Here is a 20,326-nt window from a genome sequence, read left to right on the forward strand (position 1 = left end):
GCCGACAACACAGCCGACAACACAGCCGACACCACAGCCAACACCACAGCCAGCAACACAGCCGACAACACAGCCGACACCACAGCCGACAGCACAGCCGACAACACAGCCGACAGCACAGCCGACAGCACAGCCGACAGCACAGCCGACAGCACAGCCGACAACACAGCCGACAACACAGCCGACAACACAGCCGACAACACAGCCGACAACACAGCCGACAACACAGCCAAAAACACAGCCAGCAACACAGCCAGCAACACAGCCGACAGCACAGCCGACAGCACCGCCGACAGCACCGCCGACAGAACCGCCGACAGCACCGCCGACAGAACCGCCGACAACACAGCCGACAACACAGCCAACACCACAGCCAACACCACAGCCAACACCACAGCCAACACCACAGCCAACAACACAGCTAACAACACAGCCAACAACACAGCCAACAGCACAGCCAACAACACAGCCAACAGCACAGCCAACAACACAGCCGACAACACAGCCGGCAACACAGCCGACAGCACAGCCGACAACGCAGCCAACAACGCAGCCAACAACACAGCCGGCAACACAGCCAACAACACAGCCAACAACACAGCCAACAACACAGCCAACAACACAGCCAACAACACAGCCGACAACACTGCCAACAACACAGCCAACAACACAGCCGACAACACAGCCAACAACACAGCCGGCAACTGAGCCAACAACACAGCCGACAGCACAGCCGGCAACACAGCCAACAGCACAGCCGACAACACAGCCAACAGCACAGCCGACAACACAGCCAACAACACAGCTAACAACACAGCCAACAACACAGCCGACAACACAGCCAACAACACAGCTAACAACACAGCCAACAACACAGCCAACAACACAGCCAACAACACAGCCAGCAACACAGACAACACCACAGCCAGCAACACAGCCGACAGCACAGCCGACGGAACCGCCGACAACACAGCCAACAGCACAGCCGACAACACAGCCAACAACACAGCTAACAACACAGCCAACAACACAGCCGACAACACAGCCAACAACACAGCCAACAACACAGCCGACAACACTGCCAACAACACAGCCAACAACACAGCCAACAACACAGCCAACAACACAGGCAGCAACACAGCCAACAACACAGCCGACAACACAGCCAACAACACAGCCAACAACACAGCCGACAACACTGCCAACAACACAGCCAACAACACAGCCAACAACACAGCCAACAACACAGGCAGCAACACAGCCAACAACACAGCCAACAACACAGCCAACAACGCAGCCAACAACACAGGCAACAACACAGCCGACAACACAGCCGGCAACACAGCCAACAGCACAGCCGACAACACAGCCGACAGCACAGCCGACAGCACAGCCGACAACACAGCCGACAACACAGCCAACAACACAGCCAGCAACACAGCCGACAACACAGCCGACAACACAGCCGACAACACAGCCGACAACGCAGCCGACAACGCAGCCGACAACGCAGCCGACAACGCAGCCGACAACACAGCCGACAACACAGCCGACAACACAGCCGACAACACAGCCAACAGCACAGCCAACAGCACAGCCAACAGCACAGCCAACAGCACAGGCAACAACACAGCCAACAACACAGCCAACAACACAGCCAACACAATCACTTCAAACTGAAGCTGTAAAGACTGCAAACTAGCTGCACTTCTTTTCGTTTGACCTTTTTATCAATTGACATTTCTTTGTATATATCCATGTGCACTATCAGTCAAATGTTTGGACACACCTACTCATTCCAGGGTTTTTCTTTATTTTTAATACTATTTTCTACATTGTAGAATAATAGTGAAGACATCAAAACTATGAAAAAACATATGGAATCATGTGGTAACCAAAAAAGTGTTAAACAAATCAAAATATATTTGAGATTTGAGATTCTTCAAAGTAGCCACCCTTTGCCTTGATGACAGCTTTGCACAATCTTGGCATTATTCTAAAGAAATAAAAACAACGGTAAAAAGACAGTGAAAAATAACAGTAGAGGCTATATACGGTAGCGAGGCTATATACGGTAGCGAGGCTATATACAGTAGAGAGGCTATATACAGTACAGAGGCTATATACAGTAGAGGCTATATACAGTAGAGAGGCTATATACAGTAGAGAGGCTATATACAGTAGAGAGGCTATATACGGTAGCGAGGCTATATACAGTAGAGAGGCTACATACAGTAGAGAGGCTATATACAGTAGAGAGGCTATATACAGTAGAGAGGCTATATACAGTAGAGAGGCTATATACAGTAGAGAGGCTATATACAGTAGCGAGGCTATATACAGTAGCGAGGCTATATACAGTAGAGAGGCTATATACAGTAGAGAGGCTATATACAGTAGAGAGGCTATATACAGTAGAGAGGCTATATACAGTAGAGAGGCTATATACAGTAGAGAGGCTATATACAGTAGAGAGGCTATATACAGTAGAGAGGCTATATACAGTAGAGGGGCTATATACAGTAGCTAGTCTATATACAGTAGAGAGGCTATATACAGTAGCTAGGCTATTTCACTGTGAGGTCTACTACACCTGTTGTATTCAGCATTTCACTGTAAGGTCTACTACACCTGTTGTATTCAGCATTTCACTGTGAGGTCTACTACACCTGTTGTATTCAGCATTTCACTGTGAGGTCTACTACACCTGTTGTATTCAGCATTTCACTGTAAGGTCTACTACACCTGTTGTATTCAGCATTTCACTGTAAGGTCTACTACACCTGTTGTATTCAGCATTTCACTGTAAGGTCTACTACACCTGTTGTATTCAGCATTTCACTGTAAGGTCTACTACACCTGTTGTATTCAGCATTTCACTGTAAGGTCTACTACACCTGTTGTATTCAGCATTTCACTGTGAGGTCTACTACACCTGTTGTATTCAGCATTTCACTGTGAGGTCTACTACACCTGTTGTATTCAGCATTTCACTGTAAGGTCTACTACACCTGTTGTATTCAGCATTTCACTGTGAGGTCTACTACACCTGTTGTATTCAGCATTTCACTGTAAGGTCTACTACACCTGTTGTATTCAGCATTTCACTGTGAGGTCTACTACACCTGTTGTATTCAGCATTTCACTGTAAGGTCTACTACACCTGTTGTATTCAGCATTTTACTGTAAGGTCTACTACACCTGTTGTATTCAGCATTTCACTGTGAGGTCTACTACACCTGTTGTATTCAGCATTTCACTGTGAGGTCTACTACACCTGTTGTATTCAGCATTTCACTGTGAGGTCTACTACACCTGTTGTATTCAGCATTTCACTGTAAGGTCTACTACACCTGTTGTATTCAGCATTTCACTGTGAGGTCTACTACACCTGTTGTATTCAGCATTTCACTGTGAGGTCTACTACACCTGTTGTATTCAGCATTTCACTGTGAGGTCTACTACACCTGTTGTATTCAGCATTTCACTGTGAGGTCTACTACACCTGTTGTATTCAGCATTTCATTGTAATGTCTACTACACCTGTTGTATTCAGCATTTCATTGTAATGTCTACTACACCTGTTGTATTCAGCATTTCACTGTGAGGTCTACTACACCTGTTGTATTCAGCGCATGTGACATACAATTTGATTTGATTTAAAATGATGCCAGCTGATTCATGATTTCGACTGGCTGAGAAATGCTGCCTGGCTGTCTTTCTCGTTCCGACTCCCGACACGTTAATTACTATTGGACAGCTGGAGGTCGAATTTGAGTATTGAAACAACATTGTAAATGTCGGAGAGACAAACAGGAAAGTTTATACAAATCTCCGCTGTTAAACTAAATGTTAGTCTAAAGGAAATGTGAGATAATGTCTGGATGCTTTTTATAGTGGAGATCAAGTTTATAAATTGCCTGGCTGGGCTGATGAGACAGTGGATTGGTCAGTCAGATGGAACAGAGTCTACATTGCCTGGCTGGGCTGATGAGACAGTGGATTGGTCAGTCAGATGGAACAGAGTCTACATTGCCTGGCTGGGCTGATGAGACAGTGGATTGGTCAGTCAGATAGAACAGAGTCTACATTGCCTGGCTGGGCTGATGAGACAGTGGATTGGTCAGTCAGATGGAACAGAGTCTACATTGCCTGGCTGGGCTGAGGAGACAGTGGATTGGTCAGTCAGATGGAACAGAGTCTACATTGCCTGGCTGGGCTGATGGGACAGTGGATTGGTCAGTCAGATGGAACAGAGTCTACATTGCCTGGCTGGGCTGATGAGACAGTGGATTGGTCAGTCAGATGGAACAGAGTCTACATTGCCTGGCTGGGCTGATGAGACAGTGGATTGGTCAGTCAGATGGAACAGAGTCTACATTGCCTGGCTGGGCTGAGGAGACAGTGGATTGGTCAGTCAGATGGAACAGAGTCTACATTGCCTGGCTGGGCTGATGGGACAGTGGATTGGTCAGTCAGATGGAACAGAGTCTACATTGCCTGGCTGGGCTGATGGGACAGTGGATTGGTCAGTCAGATGGAACAGAGTCTACATTGCCTGGCTGGGCTGATGAGACAGTGGATTGGTCAGTCAGATGGAACAGAGTCTACATTGCCTGGCTGGGCTGAGGAGACAGTGGATTGGTCAGTCAGATGGAACAGAGTCTACATTGCCTGGCTGGGCTGATGGGACAGTGGATTGGTCAGTCAGATGGAACAGAGTCTACATTGCCTGGCTGGGCTGATGAGACAGTGGATTGGTCAGTCAGATGGAACAGAGTCTACATTGCCTGGCTGGGCTGATGAGACAGTGGATTGGTCAGTCAGATGGAACAGAGTCTACATTGCCTGGCTGGGCTGATGAGACAGTGGATTGGTCAATCAGATGGAACAGAGTCTACATTGCCTGGCTGGGCTGATGAGACAGTGGATTGGTCAGTCAGATGGAACAGAGTCTACATTGCCTGGCTGGGCTGATGGGACAGTGGATTGGTCAGTCAGATGGAACAGGGTCTACATTGCCTGGCTGGGCTGAGGAGACAGTGGATTGGTCAGTCAGATGGAACAGAGTCTACATTGCCTGGCTGGGCTGAGGAGACAGTGGATTGGTCAGTCAGATGGAACAGAGTCTACATTGCCTGGCTGGGCTGATGAGACAGTGGATTGGTCAGTCAGATGGAACAGAGTCTACATTGCCTGGCTGGGCTGATGAGACAGTGGATTGGTCAGTCAGATGGAACAGAGTAAATAGGCATTTTAACGTCATAGATTTAACCGGTGGTAACTTGTGGACTAGACACTGGCTGGAATGCGCTTTTAACCAATCAGCGTCCAGGATTAGACCCACCCGTTGTATAATATAATATGTCTTCTTGTTGTCATTGGCAACGATTGTTCCCTAATTTTCTTACATAATCCAGATGTTTATTTTCAGGATCTGTTTTTCTCTTGTAGTCTGTGTTCAGTAACACTGTGCTGGTGAGGATCATTTGCCAGCTGATTTGAAGGTGTTGAATTCCACTGACTCTGTCCATTACCACGCATGATTCATCCTGACGTTGGAAACGAAATGAAGATCCTCTACACTGCTCACTGCATTCCTGTTCACATTATGCAGCGGTTGCTGCTGAAACCAAAGAGGAAGGAGCATCTGTGTGTTCAGCTGTTTGCAGAGCTTAGTTGTCCAGGAAATCAGCCACCACCATAATCACCTGTAGCTTTCTGAGCCTGTCAGTTAGTGGAGAGAGAGAGGAAGCAGCAGAGTCATCCTGTACCAGGATACTGCCTGGTTTATTCTAGCTCAGGACTCTGCATACTGAACCCACAGCTATGTGGGAGATGAGGAGGTGTTCATGAACAGTCAGCACTTAAAGGGATAGCTCACTCAAATAAAAGTTGGCCAGGTATTTTCAGACCTAAAACGTTAGCCTAATTATGTTGGATTCCGCTGCTCATTGTTGTGACTTCCTCTGTGTCAAGGTGAAAGTGATCTGGTGAGGGGGGACAATTGAAAGGAGAATGTGTCACGTCCTGAGGCCCACTGGTAGTCAACCCCTCCCAGGAGCCAGGAGACCAGCCCAGACCCCCCTCCTCTAGCTGGGATACCTCTGACCCCACCTTTGACCTTTGACCTCACCCCAGCTGCCTTTTAACTTCATGAAGAACTCTGACGTTGGTGATGTGATGAATAAATTTGAAGTCCTTGGGATCGTAGGTGAAGGTAAGATAACTAGCTACGTTACTACCTTACAGAGGCTTTCTAACAATTCTGTGTGTATGTGTGTGTGCCGGCGGGCCTGCTTGTGGGTAATGGATGATGAAGCACTTTAGAAATCAGAACATTTTTGGACTAGGCTACATAATACTGGATCTAGATATTGTACCAGCCAGCCAGCAAGCCAGCCATGGTAACATGTCTTTCTCTCCCATGGTGTTGGTTTCCTGCGGTTTCAATGAGTAGTTGTAAAGTGGCAGACACTCTACCCAGTCCCTTCCCCTCTACCCAGTCCCTTCCCCTCTACCCAGTCCCTTCCCCAGTCCCTTCCCCTCTACCCAGTCCCTTCCTCTCTACCCAGTCCCTTCCTCTCTACCCAGTCCCTTCCCCTCTACCCAGTCCCTTCCCCAGTCCCTTCCCCTCTACCCAGTCCCATCCCCTCTACCCAGTCCCTTCCCCTCTACCCAGTCCCTTCCCCTCTACCCAGTCCCTTCCCCTCTACCCAGTCCCTTCCCCTCTACCCAGTCCCTTCCCCTCTACCCAGTCCCTTCCCCAGTCCCTTCCCCTCTACCCAGTCCCTTCCCCTCTACCCAGTCCCTTCCCCAGTCCCTTCCCCTCTACCCAGTCCCTTCCCCTCTACCCAGTCCCTTCCCCAGTCCCTTCCCCTCTACCCAGTCCCTTCCCCTCTACCCAGTCCCTTCCCCAGTCCCTTCCCCTCTACCCAGCCCCTCTCCCCATTCCCCGCCCCTCTACCCAGCTCCAACCCCTCTCTCCATTCCTAGCCCGTCTACCCAGCTCCAGCCCCTCTCCCCATTCCTAGCCCCTCTACCCAGCTCCAACCCCTCTCCCCATTCCTAGCCCCTCTACCCATTCCTAGCCCCTCTCCCCATTCCTAGCCCCTCTCCCCTCTCCCCATTCCTAGCCCCTCTCCCCATTCCTAGCCCCTCTACCCATTCCTAGCCCCTCTACCCATTCCTAGCCCCAATACCCAGCTCCAGCCCCTCTCCCCATTCCTAGCCCCTCTCCCCATTCCTAGCCCCTCTCCCCATTCCTAGCCCCTCTACCCATTCCTAGCCCCTCTCCCCATTCCTAACCCCTCTACCCAGCCCCATCCCCTCTACCCAGCCCCCTCCCCTCTACCCATTCCTAGCCCCTCTCCCCATTCCTAGCCCATCTCCCCATTCCTAGCCCCTTTCCCCAGCTCCAGCCCCCCTCCCCATTCCTAGCCCCTCTCCCCAGCTCCAGCCCCTCTCCCCATTCCTAGCCCCTCTCCCCATTCCTAGCCCCTCTCCCCATTCCTAGCCCATCCCCCCATTCCTAGCCCCTCTACCCAGCTCCAGCCCCTCTCCCCATTCCTAGCCCCTCTACCCATTCCTAGCCCCTCTACCCATTCCTAGCTCCTCTCCCCAGCTTCAGCCCCTCTCCCCATTCCTAGCCCCTCTACCCAGCTCCAGCCCCTCTCCCCTCTACCCATTCCTAGCCCCTCTACCAAGCTCCAGCCCCTCTCCCCATTCCTAGCCCCTCTACCCATTCCTAGCCCTCTACCCAGCTCCAACCCCTCTCTCCATTCCTAGCCCCTCTACCCAGCTCCAGCCCCTCTCCCCATTCCTAACCCCTCTACCCAGCCCCTCTCCCCGTTCCTAGCCCCTCTACCCAGCCCCTATCCCCGTTCCTAGCCCCTCTACCCAGCTCCAGCCCCTCTCCCCATTCCTAGCCCCTCTACCCATTCCTAGCCCCTCTACCCAGCTCCAGCCCCTCTCCCCATTCCTAGCCCCTCTACCCAGCTCCAGCCCCTCTCCCCATTCCTAGCCCCTCTACCCATTCCTAGCCCCTCTACCCAGTCCCTTCCCCAGTCCCTTCCCCTCTACCCAGTCCCTTCCCCTCTACCCAGTCCCTTCCCCAGTCCCTTCCCCTCTACCCAGCCCCTCTCCCCATTCCCCGCCCCTCTACCCAGCTCCAACCCCTCTCTCTATTCCTAGCCCCTCAACCCAGCTCCAGCCCCTCTCCCCATTCCTAGCCCCTCTCCCCATTCCTAGCCCCTCTCCCCATTCCTAGCCCCTCTCCCCATTCCTAGCCCCTCTCCCCATTCCTAGCCCCTCTCCCCATTCCTAGCCCCACTACCCAGCTCCAGCCCCTCTCCCCATTCCTAGCCCCTCTCCCCATTCCTAGCCCCTCTCCCCATTCCTAACCCCTCTACCCAGCCCCATCCCCTCTACCCAGCCCCCTCCCCTCTACCCAGCTTCAGCCCCTCTACCCATTCCTAGCCCCTCTCCCCATTCCTAGCCCATCTCCCCATTCCTAGCCCCTCTCCCCAGCTCCAGCCCCCCTCCCCATTCCTAGCCCCTCTCCCCTCTCCCCAGCTCCAGCCCCTCTCCACATTCCTAGCCCCTCTCCCCAGCTCCAGCCCCTCTCCACATTCCTAGCCCCTCTCCCCATTCCTAGCCCATCTCCCCATTCCTAGCCCCTCTACCCAGCTCCAGCCCCTCTCCCCATTCCTAGCCCCTCTACCCATTCCTAGCTCCTCTCCCCTCTACCCATTCCTAGCCCCTCTACCCAGCTCCAGCCCCTCTCCCCATTCCTAGCCCCTCTACCCATTCCTAGCCCTCTACCCAGCTCCAACCTCTCTCTCCATTCCTAGCCCCTCTACCCAGCTCCAGCCCCTCTCCCCAGTCCCAACCCCTCTACCCAGCTCCAGCCCCTCTCTCCATTCCTAGCCCTCTACCCAGCTCCAACCCCTCTCTCCATTCCTAGCCCCTCTACCCAGCTCCAGCCCCTCTCCCCAGTCCTAACCCCTCTACCCAGCTCCAGCCCCTCTCCCCATTCCCAGCCCCTCTCCCCATTCCCCGCCCCTCTACCCAGCTCCAACCCCCCTCCCCATTCCTAGCCCCTCTACGAAGCTCCAACCCCTCTCTCCATTCCTAGCCCCTCTACCCAGCTCCAGCCCCTCTCCCCATTCCTAACCCCTCTACCCAGCCCCTCTCCCCGGTCCTAGCCCCTCTACCCAGCCCCTCTCCCCGTTCCTAGCCCCTCTACCCAGCTCCAGCCCCTCTCCCCATTCCTAGCCCCTCTACCCAGCTCCAGCCCCTCTCCCCATTCCTAACCCCTCTACCCAGCTCCAGCCCCTCTACCCAGCTCCAACCCCTCTCTCCATTACCCGCCCCTCTCCCCATTCCTAGCCCCTCTACCCAGCTCCAGCCCCTCTCCCCATTCCTAGCCCCTCTACCCAGCCCCTCTCCCCGTTCCTAGCCCCTCTACCCAGCTCCAGCCCCTCTCCCCATTCCTAGCCCCTCTACCCAGCCCCTCTCCCCGTTCCTAGCCCCTCTACCCAGCCCCTCTCCCCATTCCTAGCCCCTCTACCCAGCCCCTCTCCCCGTTCCTAGCCCCTCTACCCAGCTCCAGCCCCTCTCCCCTCTCTGTTTTTCCGCTTAAACAATGTAACAATAACATGATCATGGCGTTTTCGTGCTTTATTTCACCAGCGAGAGGTTGAGTGTTGTGACCTAGCTGCTCTCTTGGCAGAACTAAATAAATGGTCCATTTCAGATAGGTTACAGCTGGCATTATGTAGGTTTGGCTGCGTTTGTGTTGATTAATCAGGGCTGATTGGACAGCAGCACAACATGGTGCCAGGCTGGCTTTGCATCATTCTCTCTTTTTATCAAACAGAGGGTGAGCAAATATTATCTTGTTCAGGTTGTCCCTGTCTGCCTGGTGCATTCCATTTCTACCTGTGTACATTGGCTGCAGTTAGCCACAGTCAGGGACTTTCTTCTCCATTGTAGAGGAGCCAGACACAGAATGAGCTCTCTCTGCTGAAAGGGGCCAGTAGGCAGGAAGGAATCACTGGGCTCATATTTATGGATTCATCTGAACACTTTGCCAAGGCGAAGCTCAGGCTTCATTCATCTGAACACTTTGCAAAGGCGAAGCTCAGGCTTCATTCAGCTGTGTACTGTAAGCACCTCTACACTGAGCTATTAGAACCAGTCCAATGTACTGACACAGTCTGACCACTTTACATGGTCAACCTAATGAGCAGTTCTAGGCTCTCGTCTGAACCGCGTCTTCTGGGCCCTCGTCTGAACCGCGTCTTCTGGGCCCTCGTCTGAACCACGCCTTCTGGGCCAGACTCGTCTGAACCGCGTCTTCTGGGCCAGACTAGTCTGAACCGCGTCTTCTGGGCCAGACTAGTCTGAACCCACGTCTTCTGGGCCAGACTAGTCTGAACCCACGTCTTCTGGGCCCTCGTCTGAACCGCGTCTTCTGGGCCAGACTAGTCTGAACCGCGTCTTCTGGGCCAGACTAGTCTGAACCGCGTCTTCTGGGCCAGACTAGTCTGAACCGCGTCTTCTGGGCCAGACTAGTCTGAACCGCGTCTTCTGGGCCAGACTAGTCTGAACCGCGTCTTCTGGGCCAGACTAGTCTGAACCGCGTCTTCTGGGTCAGACTAGTCTGAACCATTACCCTTAAACTCTGGAACATTACCACTACATTACCACTGCACTTAAACTATGGAACATTACCACTACATTACCACTACACTACCACTACACTTAGACTATGGAACATTACCACTACACTTAAACTATGGAACATTTCCACTACATTACCACTACACTTAAACTATGGAACATTACCACTACATTACCACTACACTTAAACTATGGAACATTACCACTACACTACCACTACAATTAAACTATGGAACATTACCACTACATTACCACTACACTTAAACTATGGAACATTACCACTACACTTAAACTATGGAACATTACCACTACATTACCACTACACTTAAACTGTGGAACATTACCACTACATTACCACTACACTTAAACTATGGAACATTACCACTACATTACCACTACACTTAAACTATGGAACATTACCACTACACTACCACTACACTTAAACTATGGAACATTACCGCTACATTACCACTACACTTAAACTATGGAACATTACCACTACACTTAAACTATGGAACATTACCACTACATTACCACTACACTTAAACGATGGAACATTACCACTACATTACCACTACACTTAAACTATGGAACATTACCACTACACTACCACTACACTTAAACTATGGAACATTACCACTACATTACCACTACACTTAAACTATGGAACATTACCACTACACTTAAACTATGGAACATTACCACTACATTACCACTACACTTAAACTGTGGAACATTACCACTACATAACCACTACACTTAAACTATGGAACATTACCACTACATTACCACTACACTTAAACTATGGAACATTACCGCTACATTACCACTACACTTAAACTATGGAACATTACCACTGCACTTAAACTATGGAACATTACCACTACATTACCACTACACTTAAACTATGGAACATTACCACTACTTTACCACTACATTACCACTACACTTAAACTATGGAACATTACCACTACATTACCACTGCACTTAAACTATGGAACATTGCCACTACACTTAAACTATGGAACATTACCACTACATTACCACTACACTTAAACTATGGAACATTACCACTACACTACCACTACACTTAAACTATGGAACATTACCACTACATTACCACTACACTTAAACTATGGAACATTACCACTACACTTAAACTATGGAACATTACCACTACATTACCACTACACTTAAACTGTGGAACATTACCACTACATTACCACTACACTTAAACTATGGAACATTACCACTACATTACCACTACACTTAAACTATGGAACATTACCACTACACTACCACTACACTTAAACTATGGAACATTACCGCTACATTACCACTACACTTAAACTATGGAGCATTACCACTACACTTAAACTATGGAACATTACCACTACACTACCACTACACTTAAACTATGGAACATTACCACTACATTACCACTACACTTAAACTATGGAACATTACCACTACACTTAAACTATGGAACATTACCACTACATGACCACTACACTTAAACTGTGGAACATTACCACTACATTACCACTACACTTAAACTATGGAACATTACCACTACATTACCACTACACTTAAACTATGGAACATTACCACTACACTACCACTACACTTAAACTATGGAACATTACCACTACATTACCACTACACTTAAACTATGGAACATTACCACTACATTACCACTACACTTAAACTATGGAACATTACCACTACTTTACCACTACATTACCACTACACTTAAACTATGGAACATTACCACTACATTACCACTGCACTTAAACTATGGAACATTGCCACTACACTTAAACTATGGAGCATTACCACTACACTTAAACTATGGAACATTACCACTACACTTAAACTATGGAACATTACCACTACATTACCACTACACTTAAACTATGGAACATTACCACTACATTACCACTACACTTAAACTATGGAACATTACCACTACACTACCACTACACTTGAACTATGGAACATTACCACTACATTACCACCACACTTAAACTATGGAACATTACCACTACATTACCACTACAATTAAACTATGGAACATTGCCTCTACATTACCACTACACTTAAACTATGGAACATTACCACTACACTACCACTACACCTAAACTATGGAACATTACCACTACATTACCACTACACTTAAACTATGGAACATTACCACTACATTACCACTACACTTAAACTATGGAACATTACCACTACACTACTACACTACCACTACACTTAAACTATGGAACATTACCACTACATTACCACTACCCTTAAACTATGGAACATTACCACTACACTTAAACTATGGAACATTACCACTACACTTAAACTATGGCACATTACCACTACATTACCACTACACTTAAACTATGGAACATTACCACTACATTACCACTACACTTAAACTATGGAACATTACCACTACACTACCACTACACTTAAACTATGGAACATTACCACTACATTACCACTACACTTAAACTATGGAACATTACCACTACACTTAAACTATGGAACATTACCACTACATTACCACTACACTTAAACTATGGAACATTACCACTACTTTACCACTACATTACCACTACACTTAAACTATGGAACATTACCACTACATTACCACTGCACTTAAACTATGGAACATTGCCACTACACTTAAACTATGGAACATTACCACTACACTTAAACTATGGAACATTACCACTACACTTAAACTATGGAACATTACCACTACATTACCACTACACTTAAACTATGGAACATTACCACTACATTACCACTACACTTAAACTATGGAACATTACCACTACACTACCACTACACTTGAACTATGGAACATTACCACTACATTACCACCACACTTAAACTATGGAACATTACCACTACACTTAAACTATGGAACATTACCACTACACTTAAACTATGGAACATTACCACTACATTACCACTACACTTAAACTATGGAACATTACCACTACATTACCACTACACTTAAACTATGGAACATTACCACTACACTACCACTACACTTGAACTATGGAACATTACCACTACATTACCACCACACTTAAACTATGGAACATTACCACTACATTACCACTACAATTAAACTATGGAACATTGCCTCTACATTACCACTACACTTAAACTATGGAACATTACCACTACACTACCACTACACTTAAACTATGGAACATTACCACTACATTACCACTACACTTAAACTATGGAACATTACCACTACATTACCACTACACTTAAACTATGGAACATTACCACTACACTACCACTACACTTAAACTATGGAACATTACCACTACATTACCACTACACTTAAACTATGGAACATTACCACTACACTTAAACTATGGAACATTACCACTACATTACCACTACACTTAAACTGTGGAACATTACCACTACATTACCACTACACTTAAACTATGGAACATTACCACTACATTACCACTACATTACCACTACACTTAAACTATGGAACATTACCACTACACTACCACTACACTTAAACTATGGAACATTACCGCTACATTACCACTACACTTAAACTATGGAGCATTACCACTACACTTAAACTATGGAACATTACCACTACACTACCACTACACTTAAACTATGGAACATTACCACTACATTACCACTACACTTAAACTATGGAACATTGCCACTACACTTAAACTATGGAACATTACCACTACATTACCACTACATTTAAACTGTGGAACATTACCACTACATTACCACTACACTTAAACTATGGAACATTACCACTACATTACCACTACACTTAAACTATGGAACATTACCACTACTTTACCACTACATTACCACTACACTTAAACTATGGAACATTACCACTACATTACCACTGCACTTAAACTATGGAACATTGCCACTACACTTAAACTATGGAACATTACCACTACACTTAAACTATGGAACATTACCACTACACTTAAACTATGGAACATTACCACTACATTACCACTACACTTAAACTATGGAACATTACCACTACACTACTACACTACCACTACACTTAAACTATGGAACATTACCACTACATTACCACTACCCTTAAACTATGGAACATTACCACTACACTTAAACTATGGAACATTACCACTACACTTAAACTATGGCACATTACCACTACATTACCACTACACTTAAACTATGGAACATTACCACTACATTACCACTACACTTAAACTATGGAACATTACCACTACACTACCACTACACTTAAACTATGGAACATTACCACTACATTACCACTACACTTAAACTATGGAACATTACCACTACACTTAAACTATGGAACATTACCACTACACTTAAACTATGGAACATTACCACTACTTTACCACTACATTACCACTACACTTAAACTATGGAACATTACCACTACATTACCACTGCACTTAAACTATGGAACATTGCCACTACACTTAAACTATGGAACATTACCACTACACTTAAACTATGGAACATTACCACTACACTTAAACTATGGAACATTACCACTACATTACCACTACACTTAAACTATGGAACATTACCACTACATTACCACTACACTTAAACTATGGAACATTACCACTACACTACCACTACACTTGAACTATGGAACATTACCACTACATTACCACCACACTTAAACTATGGAACATTACCACTACACTTAAACTATGGAACATTACCACTACACTTAAACTATGGAACATTACCACTACATTACCACTACACTTAAACTATGGAACATTACCACTACATTACCACTACACTTAAACTATGGAACATTACCACTACACTACCACTACACTTGAACTATGGAACATTACCACTACATTACCACCACACTTAAACTATGGAACATTACCACTACATTACCACTACAATTAAACTATGGAACATTGCCTCTACATTACCACTACACTTAAACTATGGAACATTACCACTACACTACCACTACACTTAAACTATGGAACATTACCACTACATTACCACTACACTTAAACTATGGAACATTACCACTACATTACCACTACACTTAAACTATGGAACATTACCACTACACTACCACTACACTTAAACTATGGAACATTACCACTACATTACCACTACACTTAAACTATGGAACATTACCACTACACTTAAACTATGGAACATTACCACTACATTACCACTACACTTAAACTGTGGAACATTACCACTACATTACCACTACACTTAAACTATGGAACATTACCACTACATTACCACTACATTACCACTACACTTAAACTATGGAACATTACCACTACACTACCACTACACTTAAACTATGGAACATTACCGCTACATTACCACTACACTTAAACTATGGAGCATTACCACTACACTTAAACTATGGAACATTACCACTACACTACCACTACACTTAAACTATGGAACATTACCACTACATTACCACTACACTTAAACTATGGAACATTGCCACTACACTTAAACTATGGAACATTACCACTACATTACCACTACATTTAAACTGTGGAACATTACCACTACATTACCACTACACTTAAACTATGGAACATTACCACTACATTACCACTACACTTAAACTATGGAACATTACCACTACTTTACCACTACATTACCACTACACTTAAACTATGGAACATTACCACTACATTACCACTGCACTTAAACTATGGAACATTGCCACTACACTTAAACTATGGAACATTACCACTACACTTAAACTATGGAACATTACCACTACACTTAAACTATGGAACATTACCACTACATTACCACTACACTTAAACTATGGAACATTACCACTACATTACCACTGCACTTAAACTATGGAACATTGCCACTACACTTAAACTATGGAACATTACCACTACACTTAATTTATGGAACATTACCACTACACTTAAACTATGGAACATTACCACTACATTACCACTACACTTAAACTATGGAACATTACCACTACACTACCACTACACTTGAACTATGGAACATTACCACTACATTACCACCACACTTAAACTATGGAACATTACCACTACATTACCACTACAATTAAACTATGGAACATTGCCTCTACATTACCACTACACTTAAACTATGGAACATTACCACTACACTACCACTACACTTAAACTATGGAACATTACCACTACATTACCACTACACTTAAACTATGGAACATTACCACTACATTACCACTACACTTAAACTATGGAACATTACCACTACACTACCACTACACTTAAACTATGGAACATTACCACTACATTACCACTACACTTAAACTATGGAACATTACCACTACACTTAAACTATGGAACATTACCACTACATTACCACTACACTTAAACTGTGGAACATTACCACTACATTACCACTACACTTAAACTATGGAACATTACCACTACATTACCACTACATTACCACTACACTTAAACTATGGAACATTACCACTACACTACCACTACACTTAAACTATGGAACATTACCGCTACATTACCACTACACTTAAACTATGGAGCATTACCACTACACTTAAACTATGGAACATTACCACTACACTACCACTACACTTAAACTATGGAACATTACCACTACATTACCACTACACTTAAACTATGGAACATTGCCACTACACTTAAACTATGGAACATTACCACTACATTACCACTACATTTAAACTGTGGAACATTACCACTACATTACCACTACACTTAAACTATGGAACATTACCACTACATTACCACTACACTTAAACTATGGAACATTACCACTACTTTACCACTACATTACCACTACACTTAAACTATGGAACATTACCACTACATTACCACTGCACTTAAACTATGGAACATTGCCACTACACTTAAACTATGGAACATTACCACTACACTTAAACTATGGAACATTACCACTACACTTAAACTATGGAACATTACCACTACATTACCACTACACTTAAACTATGGAACATTACCACTACACTACTACACTACCACTACACTTAAACTATGGAACATTACCACTACATTACCACTACCCTTAAACTATGGAACATTACCACTACACTTAAACTATGGAACATTACCACTACACTTAAACTATGGCACATTACCACTACATTACCACTACACTTAAACTATGGAACATTACCACTACATTACCACTACACTTAAACTATGGAACATTACCACTACACTACCACTACACTTAATCTATGGAACATTACCACTACATTACCACTACACTTAAACTATGGAACATTACCACTACACTTAAACTATGGAACATTACCACTACACTTAAACTATGGAACATTACCACTACTTTACCACTACATTACCACTACACTTAAACTATGGAACATTACCACTACATTACCACTGCACTTAAACTATGGAACATTGCCACTACACTTAAACTATGGAACATTACCACTACACTTAAACTATGGAACATTACCACTACACTTAAACTATGGAACATTACCACTACATTACCACTACACTTAAACTATGGAACATTACCACTACATTACCACTACACTTAAACTATGGAACATTACCACTACACTACCACTACACTTGAACTATGGAACATTACCACTACATTACCACCACACTTAAACTATGGAACATTACCACTACACTTAAACTATGGAACATTACCACTACACTTAAACTATGGAACATTACCACTACATTACCACTACACTTAAACTATGGAACATTACCACTACATTACCACTACACTTAAACTATGGAACATTACCACTACACTACCACTACACTTGAACTATGGAACATTACCACTACATTACCACCACACTTAAACTATGGAACATTACCACTACATTACCACTACAATTAAACTATGGAACATTGCCTCTACATTACCACTACACTTAAACTATGGAACATTACCACTACACTACCACTACACTTAAACTATGGAACATTACCACTACATTACCACTACACTTAAACTATGGAACATTACCACTACATTACCACTACACTTAAACTATGGAACATTACCACTACACTACCACTACACTTAAACTATGGAACATTACCACTACATTACCACTACACTTAAACTATGGAACATTACCACTACACTTAAACTATGGAACATTACCACTACATTACCACTACACTTAAACTGTGGAACATTACCACTACATTACCACTACACTTAAACTATGGAACATTACCACTACATTACCACTACATTACCACTACACTTAAACTATGGAACATTACCACTACACTACCACTACACTTAAACTATGGAACATTACCGCTACATTACCACTACACTTAAACTATGGAGCATTACCACTACACTTAAACTATGGAACATTACCACTACACTACCACTACACTTAAACTATGGAACATTACCACTACATTACCACTACACTTAAACTATGGAACATTGCCACTACACTTAAACTATGGAACATTACCACTACATTACCACTACATTTAAACTGTGGAACATTACCACTACATTACCACTACACTTAAACTATGGAACATTACCACTACATTACCACTACACTTAAACTATGGAACATTACCACTACTTTACCACTACATTACCACTACACTTAAACTATGGAACATTACCACTACATTACCACTGCACTTAAACTATGGAACATTGCCACTACACTTAAACTATGGAACATTACCACTACACTTAAACTATGGAACATTACCACTACACTTAAACTATGGAACATTACCACTACATTACCACTACACTTAAACTATGGAACATTACCACTACATTACCACTGCACTTAAACTATGGAACATTGCCACTACACTTAAACTATGGAACATTACCACTACACTTAATTTATGGAACATTACCACTACACTTAAACTATGGAACATTACCACTACATTACCACTACACTTAAACTATGGAACATTACCACTACATTACCACTACACTTAAACTATGGAACATTACCACTACACTACCACTACACTTGAACTATGGAACATTACCACTACATTACCACCACACTTAAACTATGGAACATTACCACTACACTTAAACTATGGAACATTACCACTACACTTAAACTATGGAACATTACCACTACATTACCACTACACTTAAACTATGGAACATTACCACTACATTACCACTACACTTAAACTATGGAACATTACCACTACACTACCACTACACTTGAACTATGGAACATTACCACTACATTACCACCACACTTAAACTATGGAACATTACCACTACATTACCACTACAATTAAACTATGGAACATTGCCTCTACATTACCACTACACTTAAACTATGGAACATTACCACTACACTACCACTACACTTAAACTATGGAACATTACCACTACATTACCACTACACTTAAACTATGGAACATTACCACTACATTACCACTACACTTAAACTATGGAACATTACCACTACACTACCACTACACTTAAACTATGGAACATTACCACTACATTACCACTACACTTAAACTATGGAACATTACCACTACACTTAAACTATGGAACATTACCACTACAT

At 44.5% G+C, this 20,326-nt stretch overlaps 1 protein-coding gene across 2 annotated transcripts in view; it reads left to right on the plus strand.

The window, feature by feature from the left end:
* LOC129867662 (cyclin-dependent kinase-like 5) overlaps positions 1–20,326 on the plus strand; it is a 177,435-nt gene that overhangs the window by 3,909 nt on the left and 153,200 nt on the right. For both annotated transcript variants that reach the window (XM_055941238.1, XM_055941239.1), the window contains exon 2: positions 5,980–6,220. In XM_055941238.1, coding sequence (XP_055797213.1) covers positions 6,157–6,220 — 64 coding nt within the window. In that variant the 5' untranslated portion in view covers positions 5,980–6,156. The remainder of the gene's footprint in view (positions 1–5,979; positions 6,221–20,326) is intronic.

Source organism: Salvelinus fontinalis, chromosome 12 (assembly GCF_029448725.1).
Source record: "Salvelinus fontinalis isolate EN_2023a chromosome 12, ASM2944872v1, whole genome shotgun sequence".
NCBI lineage: Eukaryota > Metazoa > Chordata > Actinopteri > Salmoniformes > Salmonidae > Salvelinus > Salvelinus fontinalis.